Consider the following 20766-nt stretch of genomic DNA (forward strand, 5'->3'; position numbering starts at 1 on the left):
AGAAGTTGCAGGAGTCTCGCTTATCAAAGGAAGATTCAATTATGTTGTTATATTGTACTTATCAAGGAAGAAAGTAAGGGAACATATTTCACAAAAGGCTCCTCAAGAAAAGTTGCAATAACCTTCAGTTGCTAGATTAGCAAATCTAGATAATTCTGACTGCCCATTTCTTGGTGACCCATGCAGCATGGATTTATGGTATAAGAATATTTTACTTTTAGAAGTATCTATATAGTGTATTTCCAATGACCCTCCAGTTGTTACATAATCAGAACAGGTTTTTAATTAAAATTTTGAGGTAAGAGAATTATATACAAGGTAGGACAAAAGCAGGTTTCTAGTTGTGAATACATAAACCAGAGAATTTGTTCTTGTATTATTATTTATTAACTATTGTATTATTTTCCATGCAATTAATTGTAAACCTATTTTTGCCTAACTATGTATATACACTGAGTAGCCAGATAATTAAGATCTCTGAGTGCATAATAATCTGGCCACTCAGTGTTTATACAGAGTTGGGCAAAAGTAGGTTTACAATTGATTGTATGGAAAATAATACAATAATTAATAAATAATAATACAACAATAAATTTAGTATATATATTAGAGGCATGGTGCATGAATTCGTGTCTGGGTGGGGTCCGGCCAGCCTGGCCAGGGGGAGGGGACATGGGCAGTTGGCCAGCCTGCCTACTGGTCGAACTCCTGGTCAAGGGGGAAATTTGAATATTAGCCTTTTATTATATAGGATATACACTGAGTGGCCAGATTATTATACGTTCTGAGATCATAATAATCTGGCCACTCAGTGTAGTAGTTTAATCACCAATAGTGCCGAGTGAAATGAAAAATTCAAACAATATATAAGTAGAATTATTAAACATCCCCAGGAGGCTGTGTTTACCTTTTCAGATTCCAGGCTGTTTGCAATAGAGGTTAAAATCCTGGATGGGTGGCTGAGCTAGAGAATACAAAGGATCTTTGCCAGTGCTGACATTGTGCGTGCGATCTATAGAGTGATGACAGTTAATTGGCCAAACCTTGAGGCACTTGAATTTCTTTGTTGTATTCTCAAAAAGGGTAAATTATATAAAATGCCAACTAAAGTAAAGAATGTCCACCAAGTCCTAACCGGTTTGGCTCAGTAGATAGAGCGTCAGCCTGCAGTTCAGTCCTCAGGCTGACTATCCACTGAGCCAAACCAGTTTCAGCGAAATTTATTAACTTAATATTTTGGGGGTTAAAGGGCCATCCATTTCTATAGATAATGAAAAATAGATCTAAATATTTCATCACTCTATAGAGAAATTGCAATCCTGGATTTCCTCCTCTAAAATTTTGTCAAGTCCTCCATCTCATGAAGGGCTGCCCTTCCAGTTAGAGGCCTCCTTCCCTTCAGCCTTTGTCTCTCCACCCTGGCCCTCTCCCACCTGGGAATTTCCTACCAACCCTGAAAACCTGCGTCTGAAGGAAGCCTTCTCTGACCAATAATCCTCCCCACCTTCTTCACCTTTTCTCCAGATATGATTTTCTCCATTGTGTGCCAGCTTCTGTGGTGGATTTTTTCACCTCCCAATTTTTATCTGTGCTTGTGCATGTGTCCTCTTTCAGACTGTGAATCCCGTTAACAACAGCCTAATTCATGATGGATTGCTTTATCGTCATCATTACAACTTAGTTCTAATCACTAGTCTGTTAGTAACTACCTGGGGGCTTTATGTAACGAGGTCCATCTCACAGATGAAGATGCTGGAGGAGATGATATTTAAGGGACATAAAAACGCTAACATTCTGTGATTAGTATAGAAGGAAAACAGCCTAAAATTAATATTTCTCAGGTGTGCATTCCTAAAACTTAGCACATGCTTCATATACAGTGGGTACTCAGCCAACATTTCCAATATACTGAATAAGAATATGGAAATAGTATGATCATTAGAGCAGTGATCGAGACATACTTTTCATGAGAAGACAAACATATGACAAACAGGTTCCACAAAAATAAAATTATTTAGGCAGTTGCAAAATCCTTCTCTGAGTCAGGGTGCAGGACTTCTGACGAAACTTGAAATAAGGGGGTTGGGAGACCAAGCAGAGGATATCATCTTTTGGTTCGGAAATAGATACACCTGGGAAGAACGAAGCCCGGGAAGCTTGAGCTCTTTTAAGGCAAACTACAATATTTTGTGAAATATAGAGGAAAAAGCCAGCACACAAGGATTTCTACCCATCCACCCTTTGTCCTTCAGGACATCGGGGCCCTTACTCTGCCAGCCTGTTCTCTGGAGTGCCTCTGCACTGGGGGCGCCGTGTCCTCGCATCAGGAGCTAGGCTCATCTGGCCTCCAGCATGGCACTCGGATGCATTTTACACAGAACTGATGTCAAAGTGGTCTCCTCAGTTTCATCTCACTCATCCAGCCCGGGTAATGAATGGCCTATTTCTAACCAGTCTCCATTCTGGAGACTTTCTCTGTTAGCCACACACACTCTCCTTTACCCTCTCCACTCCCAGTGGGCAAACACACCCTGTTCCTCCTACTCCAGAACATGTTTATTCTCACAGTGTTGGCTTTAGTCTTTTTTATATTTTCATGTTCTAGTAACAGTAACAGCTCCCTTATTGGGCCTGTAGTTGTCCCTGCTGTGACATACATGTCCTCCATATGTTGCAAAAACAAACAAACAAACAAAAACAAACACCTGTTCCTTAAATCAATTAAATAAAAAAAAATCACAAATACCTGCTTCTAAGCTTTTCAATTTCTATTCCCTTTCTCTTCGTTTTCTTTGTATTCCCCCCTTTTTATATTTTTAAAGGGAGAATCTTGCCCATTGATAATATTTAAGTTCCTTGGATTCATATGTGACTATAAATTGTCTTGAATAATTTTTTCCAGCTTCATATAGTCTGTCATTCAAAATCACACACACACACACACACACACACACACATACATATATATATATATATATATATATATATATATATATATATATAGCTTCTTAAATATTTTACTTTTCACAGGAAGTAATAGGCCTTATCATGAATTTTTACTTTCGTTCATGCAATTCTTTTTGTCTGGAGTGACTCTCACCATTTTTCACATGGAAAGTGTTCTTCCTTCAATGGCCTTGAACTTCTAGCTCCTCTCTAGAGACGCATTTCTGTTCCGCTCATTAGTATGCTGCCTGTGTCTTTGTAAAGGCGCTTCCCCCCCACCCCCTAGTATGACTCCCCATTTACCATCAACCCCCACCTATAATGCGAGACTTTCAAGGGCAAACCCGGAGCCTGATCTGTATCTCTTATGCCAAGCACAGAGCACGAGTCTTGCCATTAGGAAACAAGGACTCACTGTTTGGGGTTGAATAGAAGTAGGAAGAACACAGTTCTCAGATGAACACAGTGACTATGAACAGGTTGTTCAGGAAAAGTTGAGGTGCCTTGGGTCAAACAGGCTTTGAAGGGCGAGCCTTGGAACCTCACCGACCTGAGTAACTTTGTTTCTATGTGAACAGACGTTCTTAGTTCCAAACAGCACAGGTTCAAGGGAACGCTGGAACACAGCAGGCCACCCCCAGGTCCCAGGGCCCCAGACAGCTGGCACTGAGACCCTGAGGCTGGCAGGCATTCCCCAGGCTGGTGCGCGGCAGCGGGGCCCCTCTCAGAGGTGACTGAACCGAAGCGCAGGCTGGGCCATCTCAAAGGCCAGCTCCAGCCAGCCCCGAAGCGGTGCCCTCTGCCCACATGGCCCTCCTGGGCTCGTGCCATGCTGGTCACCGTGTACTGTGTGCGCAGGGACCTCTCCGAGGCCACCTTCTCCCTGCAGGTCAGCCCTGAGTTCGATCTCCACAACTTCCGCCTCCTCTGCCAGCTGGAGTCCGGCATCCCCGCCGAGGAGACGCAGATCATCTTCATGGAGCGCATCCTCGTCGATGACCGCTGCTCGCTGGGCTCCTACGGCCTCAGAGACGGCGACATGGTGGTCCTGCTCCAAAAGGACAACGTGGGGCGGACAACGAGCCTGCCGCTGGTGGACTTCGCTGCCATGGCCACGCCGGGGACCTCCAGCGCCCGGGGGCAGCAGCAGCAGCAGCATCACCATCATCATCATCACCATCATCATCATCAGCAGCATCCGCAGAAGCATCCTCAGCAGCAGAAGCATCAGCAGCATCAGCAGCAGCCTCCACGGACACAGTCGGCCCGGCAGCCCGGAGGCTTGGCCTCGGGGGAGATACCCTCGGCTCACGGCGTGGAAAGCCCGGCCCTGATCCGAAGCATGCTGCTCTCCAACCCCCACGACCTGTCCCTGCTGCGGGAGCGCAACCCCCCGCTGGCGGAGGCCCTGCTCAGCGGGGACCTGGAGACCTTTGCCCAGGTGCTGACGCAGCAGCGGCGGGAGCGGGACCTGCGGGAGCGGGAGAAGCTGCGCCTCTACTCCGCCGACCCGTTCGACCTGGAGGCCCAGGCCCGGATCGAGGAGGAGATCCGGCAGCGGAACATTGAGGAGAACATGAACATCGCCATGGAGGAGGCCCCCGAGAGCTTCGGGCAGGTGGCCATGCTGTACATCAACTGCAGGGTGAACGGCCACCCCATGAAGGCCTTCGTGGACTCGGGCGCGCAGATGACCATCATGAGCCAGGCCTGCGCCGAGCGCTGCAACATCATCCGGCTGGTGGACCCGCGCTGGGCGGGCATCGCCAAGGGCGTGGGCACGCAGCGGATCCTCGGCCGCGTCCACCTCGCCCAGATCCAGATCGAGGGCGACTTCCTGCCCTGCTCCTTCTCCATCCTGGAGGAGCAGCCCATGGACATGCTGCTGGGGCTGGACATGCTCCGGAGGCACCAGTGCTCCATCGACCTCAAGAGGAACGTGCTGGTGATCGGCACCACGGGCACGCAGACCCCCTTCCTCCCCGAGGGAGAGCTGCCGGCCTGTTCCAAGCTGGTAAATGGTTCAGGACAGGACGAGTCTTCAGACAAGGAAGGAGCAAATGCTATTAGACATCCGGTCAAGGGACCGGGACCGAAAATGCATTGAGAGGACGGTTTCAGAAATCAGCCATCCCACCGGAGGGGATCTCAAGTTCCCGGGAATTATTATAAGACACAAGCTCCCTGGCATTGTAACCATTAAAATAACATCCGTAATCGCTAGCCCTGGCCCTGGGATCAAGTTCTTAGACCCATAACCATGGGATGTGGGATGGCCTGGAGGTGGGATGGCCCCGTATCCACATCCCTTATCATAGTTCACTGACCCTCATCCTGGGGAGGCGGTGGGGGCTCTGAGCTGACTTACAAATAATCGATGAAAGGAAAAGCAGCCCCTTCTTTCAGAGACACGGTCCTCTCCGGGGAAGGGCAGTTTATCCAAACCAGTTGCTATTCTGTAGAATTCGCTGAAAGAAACAGTCACTGCTGCAGACTCGACTAGGCATCTGCACAGTAGTTCAAAGCAGCACTAGCATTATTTATAGTCAGAGAAATATGTCTGTTTTCACAGCTTCTGCTTTCTTTGGGGAAGTTCTTAGAAAACTAGGTCAACTAGACTCCAGTTGATTAATACTGATGAATGCCTGCTTTGAACAGTGTACGGACCTGTTTCCGCACATACTGCATCTTCCACTGGGTTCCTCTGGAGCCCTGCTCCCTGCAATTTACTCCTCGAAGCTGTTTCTGCCATATTTGAGACAGCGGATTTTTCTCCCAGAATAGCCTGAAACACTTTTCTCTTTCTCCTGAATTCAAAGAAAACCTGGTTCTAAAACAAAGGCGATCAAGGAGATTTTTAATAATTATTATTATTATTATGGTGCTTCTTAGAAGGCTAGTGGTTTCCTTGTGGTGGGGGTGGGAGAGGTAGGGGCAGGCTCTACTCCAGACCCTTAAAACTAATTTTGACTAGAATGTTTAAAAAAATCACGAAAATGTTTTCTCTGCTAAAATAACATTTGAAAAGTTCTGATTGAGAAGGTCTCTAAGGCTTCATTCAGCTCTGTGATCCATCTGACAAAACTACTGTGCAACGATAGTGGGAAAGGGAGGATCCTAGATTTAATCACAACCCGTGGCTAAAACACGTGAGAGAAACAGCTCAGCTGCCCTAGGCCTCCAGACTCGGTAACGATGTTTCAGGACAAGACTCCATCAAGACTGGTATGAGAAAGAGAAGTGGATTCAAAATCAATAAAGCTATTATTTAGGCAAATCAGATCACATGTTATATAACTCAAATTTCTCATCTATAAACTGTTTCAGAGGGGAGAGTCATTTTCAAGCACAAAGATCCTATATAATAAAAGACTAATATGCAAATCAACTCTTAGGGCAGAATGACCTTCACTGTGACGCACACTGACCACTAGGGGGCAGACGCTCAATGCAGGAGCTGCCTCCTGGTGGTCAGTGTGCTCCCACAGGGGGAGTGCCGCTCAGCCAGAATTTTATAGAGGAAATTTAAGGCTCAGAATTATTTTGAAATATTAAAATATCCACTAGCATAGTGTTTTTATTTTTATTTTTTCCAACAGCAATCCACATTTTAGATTGTGACCCAGTTCCACATCACACACACACACACACATACAAATGCACATATGCATCAGTCTATTTCTGAAACAAAAATAAAATGAAATAATATGGTTTTTTTTTAAATCCTTTCCTGGGGTATTTCTTTGAATACTTTATTACCTGTCTAAAATATGTTAGACATGTCCCACTTGTATCCCGCCAAAGAATCCTGAAAAAACCAATTCACCTACCAGCTTGCTCAATTGAAGTCTTTCTGATTTCAGATGTCAAGTTCTTATCAGTTTGTGACCTTCTTTAGCAGACACATCTAAATTCCAGAAATTGATGCAAAATTGTTACAAAGTTTTATTTTATGGAAATTACCAAGACACTACCAGTAAAAATGACAATGAGTAGCAGTAATCAGAATACACTCAACAATTACTTATTGAACATCCGTAAGCATTGAGCCAGGTTTTTATAAACATAGAAATGAGTAAGTTCCAATTCTACTCCTCAAGGTAGGAGTAGGAGAAAATCTTGTAATCAATTAAGAACAAAAAGAGTGAACATGAAATTAAGAAAAATTAGTAATATGAGCAAATGAAGGTGTAACTTTTAATTTGGAGGTTATTTTTTTAAATAAGAAATAAGCCAGTAAAATGCACTTTCAACATGCCTAAAATGCCCATTACTGAAATGCTGGAAAAAACAAAGAAACATACTCTCCTCTTACATTTCAGGTCACTGAAATACAATCTCTTAAGTATCCACTTTTGGAAATTAACTTCCTGGAAAATGATGACCAAGTCTTCATTTCCTTTCTTCCCATTAGAAATCATGATAAAGTAAATCACATGATAAGATAGGCCTAACCTGTTTAAAATAATCAGCCATTTAAAAAAATCCATTCAACACTTGATTTCACCTAGTGTCCACCTTACCTATTGTTGATAGCATGAATTTCAAAACTACAGTAATACCTTCCTCTGCAGTTAAAGGAGACTGATATTGTTTGATTACAGTAGTAGAGCAACTGATCTTAACATCTTTCTTAAAATATGAGTCATACAATTGATCTTGTTTCTGTGGAATAAATCCACATTCCTCAAAAGAAAAAGACAAATGACCCTTTGAAAGAGAACACTGCACTTCTTGCAGAGGGCCATTCACTGACAGCCAACATCCCCAGAGAATATGTGAGTGAACGGCTAGGGAGTGCTCTGGGGTTCACACCAGGGAACCGCTGGTGAGGACATTAACCAATGCTAACATTCTTTGAGGAAAATCAAAGAAGAACAATGGTAGAGAGATGTAGAGAAGGAAGGTTGGGGGGCGAGGAGGGTAGGGGGGGAGAGGGGAGTGGGAGAAAGAAAAAGAAGCCTAGAAATCTGGGTTGTTTTAACTAATCATCTCTTGGTTTAGGTGCTGTTTTATAAAGTGAGTGGGGACTGGGCTGCGATTGAGGCTTAACCACCATTCCACAATACTTTATTCATCATGGCAAGTTATCAAAAAACAAAAATATTTTCATGTTAGAGCCTGAGTCAAACTTGCTTTTGAACCTTTGTTTTTCTGGGTTCTCCTGTTAGAATGTCAGAATTTCTAAGGGTCACTTATTAGAAATTAGAGGTTTGCAGTCCCACTGTGAATGCTGTGTGGAGATGGGCACACCTTGGGGCAGCTTTGTGTCCTATTACTACACTATATATGTTCTGATGACATGTCTGTCTCTCTCTCTTTGAGAGAGACTTTTATGAATCCAGGATTTTTATATTTTCTAAGCAGGAAGGCTTATTTTAAGAACATCATTTGAAAGATAACAAGATAATTTTCTCCTATGTTAAAGTTTAGAGGAGGCAACATGGGCCTAAGCCAGATGATGATGAAGTGTATATTTTCCTTCTGTTAATTTAAATATTGATGTTGTTGCCAAATAAAATAGGTGATTAACATTATAAGAAGATTCCATCACCTCTACCAAATCCTTACATTAATCACCATTCTACAAATCTTACCCTACCAGCACTTTACTACAAGGACCCCTTGGGATGAAAAGAAAATTAATTTAAAATTATATTAATTAATATATCCCCCCTTTCAAATTCATGTCACATCTGAGGATTCAGTTCCTTTATCTGTTAAAAACAAGCAAACACACCTAAACCTGTGTTTTGCATTCATCCATCTCAATAAAATTCAATATATTTTTCCAAGAACCTTGTAGTTGCACTATGCCATCCAGAGAGATAAGGGAATGTAAGTTATAGTCTTTGCCTTTAAAAAATGTAAAAGTCAAGTTAGAAAAAAAATACAAAATAAATAATTCAGAAGTAATAGAATATGAGTTCAGCGTTTGAATGAAATGCTTCCCATTTGAGATGCTAGCTGTGGTACTACACTGCAGGATATATGGATAACATTTCATTGAGCACCTACAGTATGTCAGGCACTGTTCCAGGTGCTGAATTTCCTCAATGCTGAAACCTTTTGTTTTGGTGCTCAACTGGCACTTTGGGCTACAAACCTACAGGAGACTCTCTCACCTTCTCAAAGGTGAGTCATTCAAGTTAACTTTGAGATAACTCAGCTAACCAAATAAGAATTAGCATATGGCATATTCTCAAGCTAAATTCCAAGGTAAAGTTTATGGTCTGTTTCTGCCTTGACCCACGGTGCTCACGTTGTTTCTATTATGGGCTTAATCTTGGAGCATGAATCAGCAGTTATAGAAAAATACTTCCCCCATAAAGTTAATGGAAAGAATTTGATACCTGTACTCTGGATAAACAACCAGCAATACAGGAAGAATAAGTTAACTACAGGTGATGAATCAATTTGATGGAACCTTTGCATATATTTGAACTGCAGGCAATAAAAGAAGAGGGGTTCTCTTGAATAATGAAACACCAACCAGATAGCGATTCTGAAAATGTTTGGGCATTTGGAAAACCCAGAATGAGGCCCAAAATTACCAACAAAAATGTAGTAAGTGATGAGATTTTCTGGAGAGATCATAATCTTGTTCATAATATCTTTCTTTCTTACTATTTTATTGGAGGCCAACAGTACCTGTTTAATAAATAAGATTATGTGAATGAATAATGGACAAAGTTCCACTTTAATAAGTTGATACAATGAAAGTGAGACTTTTTACTTAATTTTAAAATAAAAATATGTGAGGTAAGATTACCTTTGTATATTAGGATAAATGTGTTTTGGGTTAACAACATGACTGACATCTACATGTATAGATTTAAATGTAAGTGATCCAAGAAATAAACTCCTAATGTACTTTTAAGTTGTCCACTCTCCCACTGTTTGGGCTATTTATTTTTATTATTTATTTATTTAAAAATATATTTTATTGATTTTTTACAGAAAGGAAGGGAGAGGGATAGAGTTAGACACATCAATGAGAGAGAAACATTGATCAGCTGCCTCCTGCATACACCCTACTGGGGATGTGCCCCCAACCAAGGTATATACCCCAGACTGGAATCAAACCTGGGACCCTTCCATTGAGCCAAACAGCTTAGGGCTGTTCAGGCCATTTAAGTAGTACTAGCAGTGGCCAAAGTATCCTAGTTTGTCTGGGACTGTCCTGGTTTTAAAACTGATGTCCCAGTGTCCTGGCAGCTCCTCCATCAGTTACAGGCAAACCAGACATCTGGCCACCTGTAAGTGATAGAAGTGGGTTTTTCATTTAAGGCCCCTGGGTGTGCTGTGGGCACCTCCAAGCTGTAACTCGGCCTAAATGATCAATGATCCATGTTGCCAGTACATGTCCAATGTGAAATGTAGAATGCCCTGATCTGTTTTGTATAGGAGAAAAGGCCGCACTTAAAACTCATTCATCAAACGTTTCTGGGCTGGAAAGTTAATCATTTAAAAAATTTTAAGAAAGCCAGACCATAAATATTAGAAGTGGATTTTTAATTTAAAGCACACAGATATGCCGTGAGTACCCACATCAAAGAAATTATAAAAAATGTAATGAAAGAAGAATATAATTTCAGGATAACTAAATTTGATGAGACTTTACTTTTCAAGACTCGGTCACAGGGTACTAAAAATAAATATTTCTATTATCTATGAACTTGGATTATCCTGAATAAAACAAATTTATACCATTTTTTTACACTAATAGTAATAGACTGAATTTATGGCCCCAAACAAATGTCAAGTTTATAAGAGAATTTTTAAGAGAATTTTTGAACAAAACAAAGCAGAAATTTCAGTTTTTAAGAGAAGTTTTGAACAAAATTTTTAAGAGAATTTTTAAGAGAATTTCGAACAAAACAAAGCAGAAATTTCAGAAAGAAACACATATAAATAGTGATACTACCTTCACATTTATTTCATATTGTCTTAGAGCTGTTAGAAGGTCAAGATGCAATGAAATGAATGTAAGGACCGAGCAACGGGGGGCGGCTTTTGATAGTTGTAGTGGAAGAAGCAGCTCTGATGAGCAGATGGTTGAGGAGGGAAGGAAACATGGAGAGCCCAGGGTTCAGGCAGGAAGCCTTACAGAGTCAGGGAAGCCTTACAGAGCTGGGATATAAAAGAGGGGACTATAACCAGACTATGATGGAAGCAGAGGCCCAAGAAGATTCTAAGGAAAGGTGGGCCAGTCACTAATGTCCACTGTGCCAAATATTTTGATGGAAAGCAAAATGGCAAAGCGAGACCTTTGCCTTTGCCACCAGAAGGACAGCAAAACCTGGGACAAGGGGTTAACTTTCATAGAAGTAAGGAAGGGTAGGACAGAGACATTTGTGAAATCAATGGAATATCAGAGACCTATGCGAGGCAATTTTGGTCACCAGTTAAGCCCGTTTGTCAACTAAGTGTTTAGTAACTTCACTTGGAGCCTATCTCATTAAGAATTTATAATTAAATGATATTAAGAAAACTTCTACAGTGGTGCCTCGCATAAAGAACACCTCGCACAGCAAACGCTGCACACAACGAACTTCATTTCATGATTCATACAACGAACTTCGTTTCACACAACGAAGTCGCCCGAGCTTCCACGACCGCTTTGCCCGAGCTTCCACGATCGCTGCTGATGTATTGCATCCTTCCGCGCAGGCACTGCAGGCAGTCGTTAGTCACTGCGCTTAACTTAAGCACGTATCGCGGCAATCGTTCTTCATTAGGAATTAAATCACGCACGTATTACGGCAGTCGTCCTTTTAAGTTAAACTCAATACACTGTATCCGGATTCAGCTGAAGCAAACAGGATCAACGATCTTTACTCCGATACTCTTGTCCGTTATTTCCGGCAGATGTTGGAGAAAAGAGAAAAACAAACGACTTTGGACAGGTTTTTCATGAAACCATCGGCCAAAAAGCAGAAAATGGATGAAGATGTGCAAGATTCGGTAGACTCTACTTAGTCTGTCTTAAAATTTAAAAAAATGTTTTTTTTTTAAAAAATTATGTTTTTAGATGTATCTAAATAAAAATAATAACAAAAAATTTATCTTTTTTTATGTCATCTTAGCATATTTTATGCTACAGAATGAATTATTTTTTTTTAACATGTATTGTTATGGGAAAACGCGTTTCACATAACGAACTTTTCGCATAACAAACTTGCTCCTGGAACGAATTAAGTTCGTTGTGTGAGGCACCACTGTATATAAATATAGAAGGAACCAGTGGTATAAGTTTCATTCTATCAGAAATAATTGCATAAAGTTAAAGCAACAGATAGGCAGTTCGAGTAAAACAGAAACAAAGATATTCTCTGTTCAAACACTGCCAACTGTCATCACTTGGTCTCCAAAATAGGAATTGACAGAAAACAATCTTACTCATATGCTGTGAGGAACAAGAGTTTATGTCCCATATGGCGAGGTCTCCACTGTGAGAGCCTCATTATATAATGACTCTTAAGTCTGGTCTGAAAGTGTCTTCATTAATGAGAAACTGAAAGTGTGCTTGCCAAAACTGGTTTGGCTCAGTGGATAGAGCCTCGGCCTGCGGACTGAAAGGTCCCAGGTTCGATTCCCGTTAGGGGCATGTACATTGGTTGCGGGCACATCCCCAGGTGGGGGTGTGCAGGAGGTGGCTGATTGATGTTTCTCTCTCATCGACGTTTCTAACTCTCTATCCCTCTCCCTTCCTCCCTGTGGAAAATCAATAAAATATATTTTTAAAAAAAGGAAGTGTGCTTGCTCTATTTAAGTGTTCAATAATTAAGAAATTGGGGGAAGTTTTATGAAAAATGCAAAAACCTTTCCATACTATCCAACTGTTCGCAGTGATTCAGGTTTAATTTGCCTTTTACTGTAAGTAATTTAGCAAAAATTAAAAGAAAAATGGGAATATACTTTGAAATGAGGGCATATGCTAGGGGTTGGGAGCTGCTGGGGAGAGGTCAATGGGGTAAAAAGGAGACTTATGCAATACTTTACAATAAAAAACTAAAAACAAAATAAAACAAAACAAAAACACACACATTCCAAACATATTTCAGGTGTAGCTAAGAGTTATAGAGGCACATGTGGAAGTTGCAAATTTGCATTTGCACTGTAACTTTCTATACTTTTGTGAAGGACTAGAAACTTGGCAGCCAACTGAATGGGTGAGTTCATGTCTTACAGAAAGTACAGAGAATGGGTTAGCGATTCAGGATTTTTCACTTGAGATGTTATAAAGAATGGTGAAGCTTATTGGTCAGATTAAATGAATTTATGTTCATTCATAGTTACCCAAAATGATTCTAGCACATTGCTAAGGTAAATCTGCCATCTATTTTATACTAAGAAGCTGACTTATTTCAGTCTACCCAGAAGCAAATAAATAATAAACATTAACAAAAAAATAAAACAAACAAACCTAGATATTTCTGGATACTATATGTAAAATCTCATTAATAAAAGTCTATATTTCCTTCATAGAAACATTTTCTGTATCATATTTGGCTATATTTTAGTAACTTGATACTCTAAAAAATACAAGCATTCAAAAGCTCTATTTCTAAGGGAACCGGTCAGCTTGAGGGGAACATACTGACCCAGAGGAATCTGGCCAATTGAGGAGAAATAAAAATACAACTCTAAATAGAAAATGTTAAGGGACACATTTCTCAGAAGGGGAAGAGATCAACCAAAGGACTTGTGTGCATGCATATGGGCCTAGCCAGTGGCCATGGACAACGGGGGTTGGGGGTCGGGGGGGGTTTAGGGGGGCATATCTAAGGACAGGTTTGGGATGGGAATGGGGGAATAAGGACAATTATGTGAGACCATAATCAATAAAAAAACAAACAAAAACATTTTAGGGTTAAAGCTAAATATTAGAACCTCAATTATAACTGTCATTATTTTATTTTTATGCTATATTTTTTCATCGAATGAACAAAGCTGTATCTGAACAAAGCAGAACTTACCACTGTTTTGTCTCCTAGTTCATCCTAAATATTTTATACCTTTTTGTGCTCTTCATGGACCCCATAAGTAGAAGGGTCTTAGCACTACCTACTGATATAAGGCAGATGTGTCTTATTTTACAGATTTTCTAAGTCAAACTTTTATGCTGGTAAAGGTCATTTTCAAAGTTAATGTTTTCTATCCACAAATATATAATTTGAGAGTCTGCTGAGACACAAGTCCAATTAGTAGCAAATTATTCATTCAGTAACTATGTACTGAGAGCCAAAGATGCACCAGGCACCGTCACTGCTTTAGAAGTTAGAGAAATAGTGGTCCACATTAATGTTAAGGCAGTTGACCTCTTGAAGTATATTTTAGAGTGGAAGTTTCAAACACTGTTAAAATATAATAATGATACAATCTCATCACTTACATAGCACTTACTAAGAGAGTCATTTATTCTAAGCCTATTTATTATACATTTTAACTCATTTTATTTTTGTAACAATCCATCTGATTTTTTTTAAAAAAATCCCCCCATTTTAACGGTTAGGACACTGAGGGACAGAGACATGGGAAATCATTTGAAGGGTTTTAAAGAAGGGAGAGATGTTATTTATTTTGTAAAGCTTTCTCTGGTTGCTTTGTTAATAAAAGAAGAGCTGAGGGCTGGAACCTTAAGCAGTTTAATATCTACAGGTTGAACAGAGGAGAGGGAGCCAGCAAAGGAGCTGTAGGAAGAGAGGCCAGAGAGAGAGGATGGTAATAGAAAGAAAAACAAAAACATGTCCAAGAAGCCAAAGGAAGAAAATGTTTCCTGGAGAACAGTGTGGCCACTGTGTCCAATGCTTCAGGGAGGGTTAGTAAGGATACTGAGAAGTCAGGGCTGAGTTTGCAAGGTGGAGGTTGTTGGAAACTTTAACAAGAGTGACCTTGTGGGTATGGTGGGGAATAGAAGCTTAGTCGGAGGAGGTTGAGGAGTTGACTGGAGTGAAAGGGGTGGAGAAAGCAGGCACTAACAGCTCTCTCAAGAAATAATGCTTTCAGGAAAGTGGAAAAACACCACAGTGGATGAAGGAAGGGGCCATGAAAGCATTTCTTTTACTCTGAAGGCAGATGAGAATGAACCAGGGGGGGGGAGAACGAGAGAGAACAAAGATAACTGAAGTAGCACAGATTTGCAGATGAGGGAGGAAGGGGCCTTAAGAGCAGGAAGAGTTCAATGCTTGCAGCAGGCAGAGCATATGGGTGTAAAGAGAGTCAGGTGGTATATCTGATGGTGTGAAGGTGTGAAGGTGAGTAAGTTTTCCTCCCTCTTCTATTTTCACAGTGAAAAAAAGATCCAAAAAACACCAGCTTTGAGTGAGATGAGGACGGGGAGTGTTTTAGGATTGAGGAGTTGAGGAGAAGGTATGAAACTGGCACTGTAGGCCATAAGAGAGTAAACTAAGTAGGAAAATTAATTGAATTTCAGGCTAGTATTGAGAGTCCACTAGGATTCAAGTTTAAATGTTTTATATGAAACTAGTGATGGTAGAAAGGAGACAAGGGAAGTAGATATTTTGATTCTAGAATCAATTTTGCCACTTGCTGAGCAGGTGCCTTTGGTCACACATCCCTGGGCCTCAGCTTGTTCATCACATAAGGTGAGAAGGTGTGGATCGGCACTGCTTGGAGGTGCCCAGAAGTGCGTGGGGTACTTTGGGTTCTCCTGGAGACCACTGGCATTTAGAACTTCAGGTGTGGGGGTGCTTTGCATCCTTCAGTGTGTGGAATAATCCCTATCAGTCTCCAGCAGCGCCACCCCTGGGGGGGGGGAGTGGTCAGGGGATCACACCGGGCGCCCTCCTAGTCTGGGGAAGCTAGTTGATGCTGAGGGACCAAGTGTACTTCCAGCTATCAATCCTTACCCTCATCCCTAGTCTGGAAATAGGCAGCTAGCCAGGCAAAATGAAAACAAGTAGAGGTACCAATGAGCAGTAATACAGTCCACAGGCTACAGCCAATCAATGATTCTCATTTATGTTTCTATCTTTCTCTACCTCTCCCTTCCTCTCTAAAATCAATAAAATATATTAAAAAATAATACCAGTAATTAAATAGGGATACTGCCCCAATAGCACCTGATAGTAGTAATGAAAGTTTGGTACTCGGGCATTGCCAGTATAGCATTGGAAAAAACATTGCACTCCCATAAAATGACAAAATTAATTTTAATAGTATTGACCATGAGGCCCCCAACATGAACTGAGAATTACTTGACAAACACAGGGCAGTTATTATTAAAGGCAATATATCAAATTCTGCTCTCACAATCAGCGGGGCACTGCTGGCATTGCTCTTAGCAACTTTTCTACTTGACACCTTCATTAATGGTGTGTAAGAGGAAAACCCCATGTGAATGGATTTTCAAAAATGATTCTGCTGTGGGAGTCATTCCAAGTCCAAACTCCCAACATCACAGTAATAACTTAAGTAGAAAAGAATATAGAGTTCCTGGGAAGATTTAAAATTCAAGGCAGGCAATTACACAAACAGATGGGAACATTTGTAGGTGAAAATTCTAAGTAGTAGAATGATGATTCCTAAAAATTAAAAAAAAAATTAAAAAATCTGTAATTACAGTTCTCAAATAATTTCATTCTGGGCATTCATTAAATAAAAATGCCTGTCAGGTATTAATATATAGTACAGTTTCATCTAGAGAATATAATAAAAAGTGGTAAAAACACAAATAACCAATGTGCTTTTTCTTTTACATTTCAAAAAATTAAACATTTTGGTCCTTTTTTTAGTTGAAACTCATATAAACTAACAATGTTTAATTGAATAGCTCAGTGGCAATTAATACTGTCACAACCTGGTGCAACCACCTGATCTATCCAGTTTCAAATATTCTCATCACTCCCAAAGGTAGCCTGGACACATTAAGCAGCTGCTAAGCCTTCCCAAATTCCTCCTAGCCGCTGGCGACCATCAACCTGTGTTTTTGTCTCCATGGATTTTTTGTGTCTGAGTCTTTAATTTAAATAGACTTCTATAATATGTGACCTTTTGTGTCTGGTTTCATCCAGTTAGCCTCATGTTTCCGAGGTCCAGGCTCATCCCTTGAATCATGTATCAGTACCTCCTTCCTTTTTATTTCTGAATAAAGAGCTGAGAGTCGAAGCCCATGTGCTTTTGAATCACATGTTAATGTCAAAGCAGAGCACACACCTACCTCCCAGCTCTGAGTGACAATAGTAGGATAACCCGGTAGAAATTCAGCAAAACCTAACTTATCTTGGTTAATAAAACTCCGAGGAAATGTAAAAAGTTGCTTATTTTTATTCTTTTTACCAGCAGGATTCATTCATGAAATGGAAAATGTTACTGTTAGAAAGTCCTTCCTTTACTTTTTAAGACATTCAGATATTTACCAATGTGATATAATAAACACTCATTAATTATTGTTTAGCTGGAAGTTTTGGAATTCCCTACCTACGATGGAGACAGGGCTCAGAAAATGTCTGTTGAGTGAATTGCAATAGGAATAAAAAAGATGTGTTTTTTTTCTTCAGTTTGTTTATTTGTCCTTTTCTGTCCATCTAGGGTTAATGCAATATGATTGACATGAGCAGTGGGAGCTGTTTCTGTTTCCAGTGTAAATCACATTGATTTTTTTAAATTAATAGTTTAATATTAATTTTATCAGACTGTTTACAAATTCTGAAGACATGTTCTGAGTTTATTCAAATCACTATTGCTAACTGGTTAGTTTTCATTATATCAGGTCTCCATAATGTCTACATCAAACTTTGTGGATATTTTTAATGTAATGGATCAAATTTGGAATTCGTTGATGGTAAAAAATATTCATTACTTTATTTAACAAATATTTATTGGATATTTACAATGCATTGAGTACTATTCTATCAATAGATACTGAGAAAAAACATTTCTTACGTTGATTCTTAAAGTTATCATGAACCTACGTCTACACTGGTGGCCAGATCCACACTGGAGCTGGTGGAATGCGATATGCTGAGTAGGCTGTAGGAAAAGCCAGGGAAGATCTTTAATCTACATCCCCATCCTCCGGGATCTTTATTCTAACTACATCGAGAACAGAATTTCTACATTTTTATTTACTCTCAGAGACGCAATAAAATAATTTATAAGATAGAATATTGGTCTTCACTATGATCTGTCATGTTATGATTTTAAGTCATACCTTTTCTATTATTTGGTTTATATTCTTATGATTTAATTGGACAAATACTTTCTTATTATGGAACTGAAATTATGAACTCCATTTAAAAACCCCAGTCCATTGAACCGAAGCAGAATAGCAGTGTAACTTGATTTTGTAATGATACCTTTGAGGAAAAGAACAGGCTCTTTATAGAGTGCAGGAATTTTCAGAAAGAATACTAAGAAGCCAGGAGACCATTTACAATGTGTAAATTTTTCTCCAAGGACACATTGTTTTGTTCTTTCCTGCATTATAGATAGTTGGACAAAAACAAAAACAAAACAAAACAAAACAAAAAACCCACAAAACAAAACAAAAAACACACCACACAACTATGCAAATTAACTGAAATTTAACTATTTGCTTATGTCTGTTTTTGTTATAAATGTGTATATTAAAAATTGTGGTCATTTTATATACTCATATTAAGTGAGATGACAATTCATTCCTGCAGAAATTAATATCTGCCTAAAGAGCTTCTGGGAAATAATTAGCTTATTACAAAAATGATCCAGATCTGTATATATTATCCCTATGAAAATGTGTTAAGTAGCTGAAATGGCTGTAAGTTAAGATAAATCATTTATATTCTTTAATGTCATTGTGGTCATCTATGAACAACCATTTGCATCCACATAAAAATAAACTTTTTGGGGCCAAATCAGTTATTTAGAACTTACTCTGTGACACCAGGCACAGAGCAAGAAGTACATATATTCAACAGAACAGGACCTTACTAGTAAGTACTTGTATAATTCAGAGAAATCAATCCACATATGATGCTGAGACACAAAACAATACATGCTCCGTGTAAAATTAGATGAATTTATAAAACTGGATGGAACAATGTCCCATCCCTTGAGGCTTCCACAATGCAGGGCAGCCTTGGTTATGACAGTACTTGGCCACCTAACAGAGACAAAATAGACTTACAGTGTGAAACAGAGGAGTTTATGAAGGTAGAAGAGTTGTGAACAATAGAAGAAGCCAGAGGCCAGCAAGAAAGGAAGCAGGGGGCTTTTCACAAGATCAACGGTCTGGAAGCCCAGGGCATCCATCATCCCAACCCCAACCAGCAGATGGACAGTAGTCTCTGCATCGAGTGCTGCACAGCAAAGGGCCACGCACAGACTGGATCTTGACTGTTGGGAAGTGGTTTCGGAAAAGGAGGAGGAAAGCTTTATGCCCCAGGAAGGAAAGCTCTGGTAAAATGAAAGCTGCATATTTGCAGTGTCCTTTCCAGTTCAGTTGTTCAATTTTTCTATCCACACACACCGTTGACCTTTGCCAGGGATAGTGTTGGTGGAAGAGTGATGAAATAACCTATATTCCTCCTTAAACATGATAATTTAAAGGAAATGGTACAATCATAATAAGGAAACAGGCCAAAATCTTGAGTAAACAACACAAATACATGTATGGGAAATGGGTAAGAAACATGAACTGTTGTTCATTTATATTAGAAATAAAATGAACACGTGGTCAATCAGGTTTCGTTGGCAACATCAGATTGGCACAGTCTTTTCAGACAAGCAATTAGAGTAAAAAGGGAAAAACGAGTTTAAGATGGTGAGGAACTAGAAGAGAACCGAATCTCGGCAAATGCAGAGGATGTTTTCAACATTCAGTTTCAGAGCGAGGGGAACAGAGGATAGAAGGACAAATGACAGATACTTGAGTAAGTTGAAATGCAAAAAAGAAGCCACCAGTAAAGTGTAGAGATAGGAAGAAAGAATGGTACCAGGTAAGAATCCTGGGGAGGAGATGACATTGAAGGCAAGGGAAGAGGAGGTGCCAAACCTCAGCTGCACCAAAAACCTTAACATTGCTAACCCAAATTGCTCACCTTTAAACCAAGAACAATAATATCTAACAGTTAGAAAACATGATGCAAATAGCATCTGGCATATCAATGTTTATTTTAATGTAAAATTCTTAATACAAACTCTTACAACCAGTGGCTTTTATCCAAATGTCATATATGTTGAAAAGCAAATTCTTGAAATTTCCTGAAAAAGGGAGTGCTACTCCATTGCAGCACAAAATAACAATTTATTTAAGAGAATTATTGTAAGAAATTAACATAACATGAACATATATAACATATAAATTACATGTCATTTAACATAGAAATAACACACTTGTATATACTACACACATAGAGAATCTGGCCGCAGAGTTAGATTCAGCAGCAGGTATTTTTCAGAAGGAATGTCGATCTTACAGCTACAAAGACATTTGTATGCATCCTGCACATCAGTGTTTAGCTCATTCTTATTCATTGCTGTATGTTTGACATTCAGCACAGTGGCTGGCCTAATAAATATTTGTTGTAGGAATAACTTGTCTTGAGTTCTTGAGCTTTAACTTCCTTACCTGTAAATGAAACTTAATAATATGTCTAATTCAAGAGTATTATCAGAAATAGAAATAACATATAACTGTAATACAGAGTCTGGCGCTTGGTTGAAGCTATGTGGTAAATATCAGTTGTTAGTAGTAATAGTAAAAAAAACAATTATTTAAAGAATTAAGAGATAGGTAAAATAAAGTGGCACTTTATTATTTTTAATATCTGAAATATATTTATAATACACTATTAATGTGTATTTTAATGTGAT

General features: G+C 39.7%; 2 protein-coding genes across 3 annotated transcripts in view; one reads left to right on the forward strand and one right to left on the reverse strand.

The window, feature by feature from the left end:
* Window positions 1–20766, reverse strand: part of PDGFD (platelet derived growth factor D) — a 192747-nt gene that overhangs the window by 109121 nt on the left and 62860 nt on the right. The window lies entirely within an intron of this gene.
* On the forward strand, window positions 3743–5070 carry DDI1 (DNA damage inducible 1 homolog 1). Its single transcript, XM_084893737.1, has one exon. It carries the CDS (start codon window positions 3776–3778, stop codon window positions 5051–5053), a length of 1278 nt encoding a protein of 425 aa, XP_084749863.1. The 5' UTR covers window positions 3743–3775; the 3' UTR covers window positions 5054–5070.

The sequence above is a fragment of the Pipistrellus hanaki genome, assembly GCF_964339955.1.
Source record: "Pipistrellus hanaki genome assembly, chromosome: 9".
Classification (NCBI taxonomy): domain Eukaryota; kingdom Metazoa; phylum Chordata; class Mammalia; order Chiroptera; family Vespertilionidae; genus Pipistrellus; species Pipistrellus hanaki.

Coding starts and splice junctions, on each gene's coding strand:
- DDI1 (XM_084893737.1), top strand. CDS start 3,776: ATGCTGGTCACCGTGTACTGTGTGCGCAGGGACCTCTCCGAGGCCACC.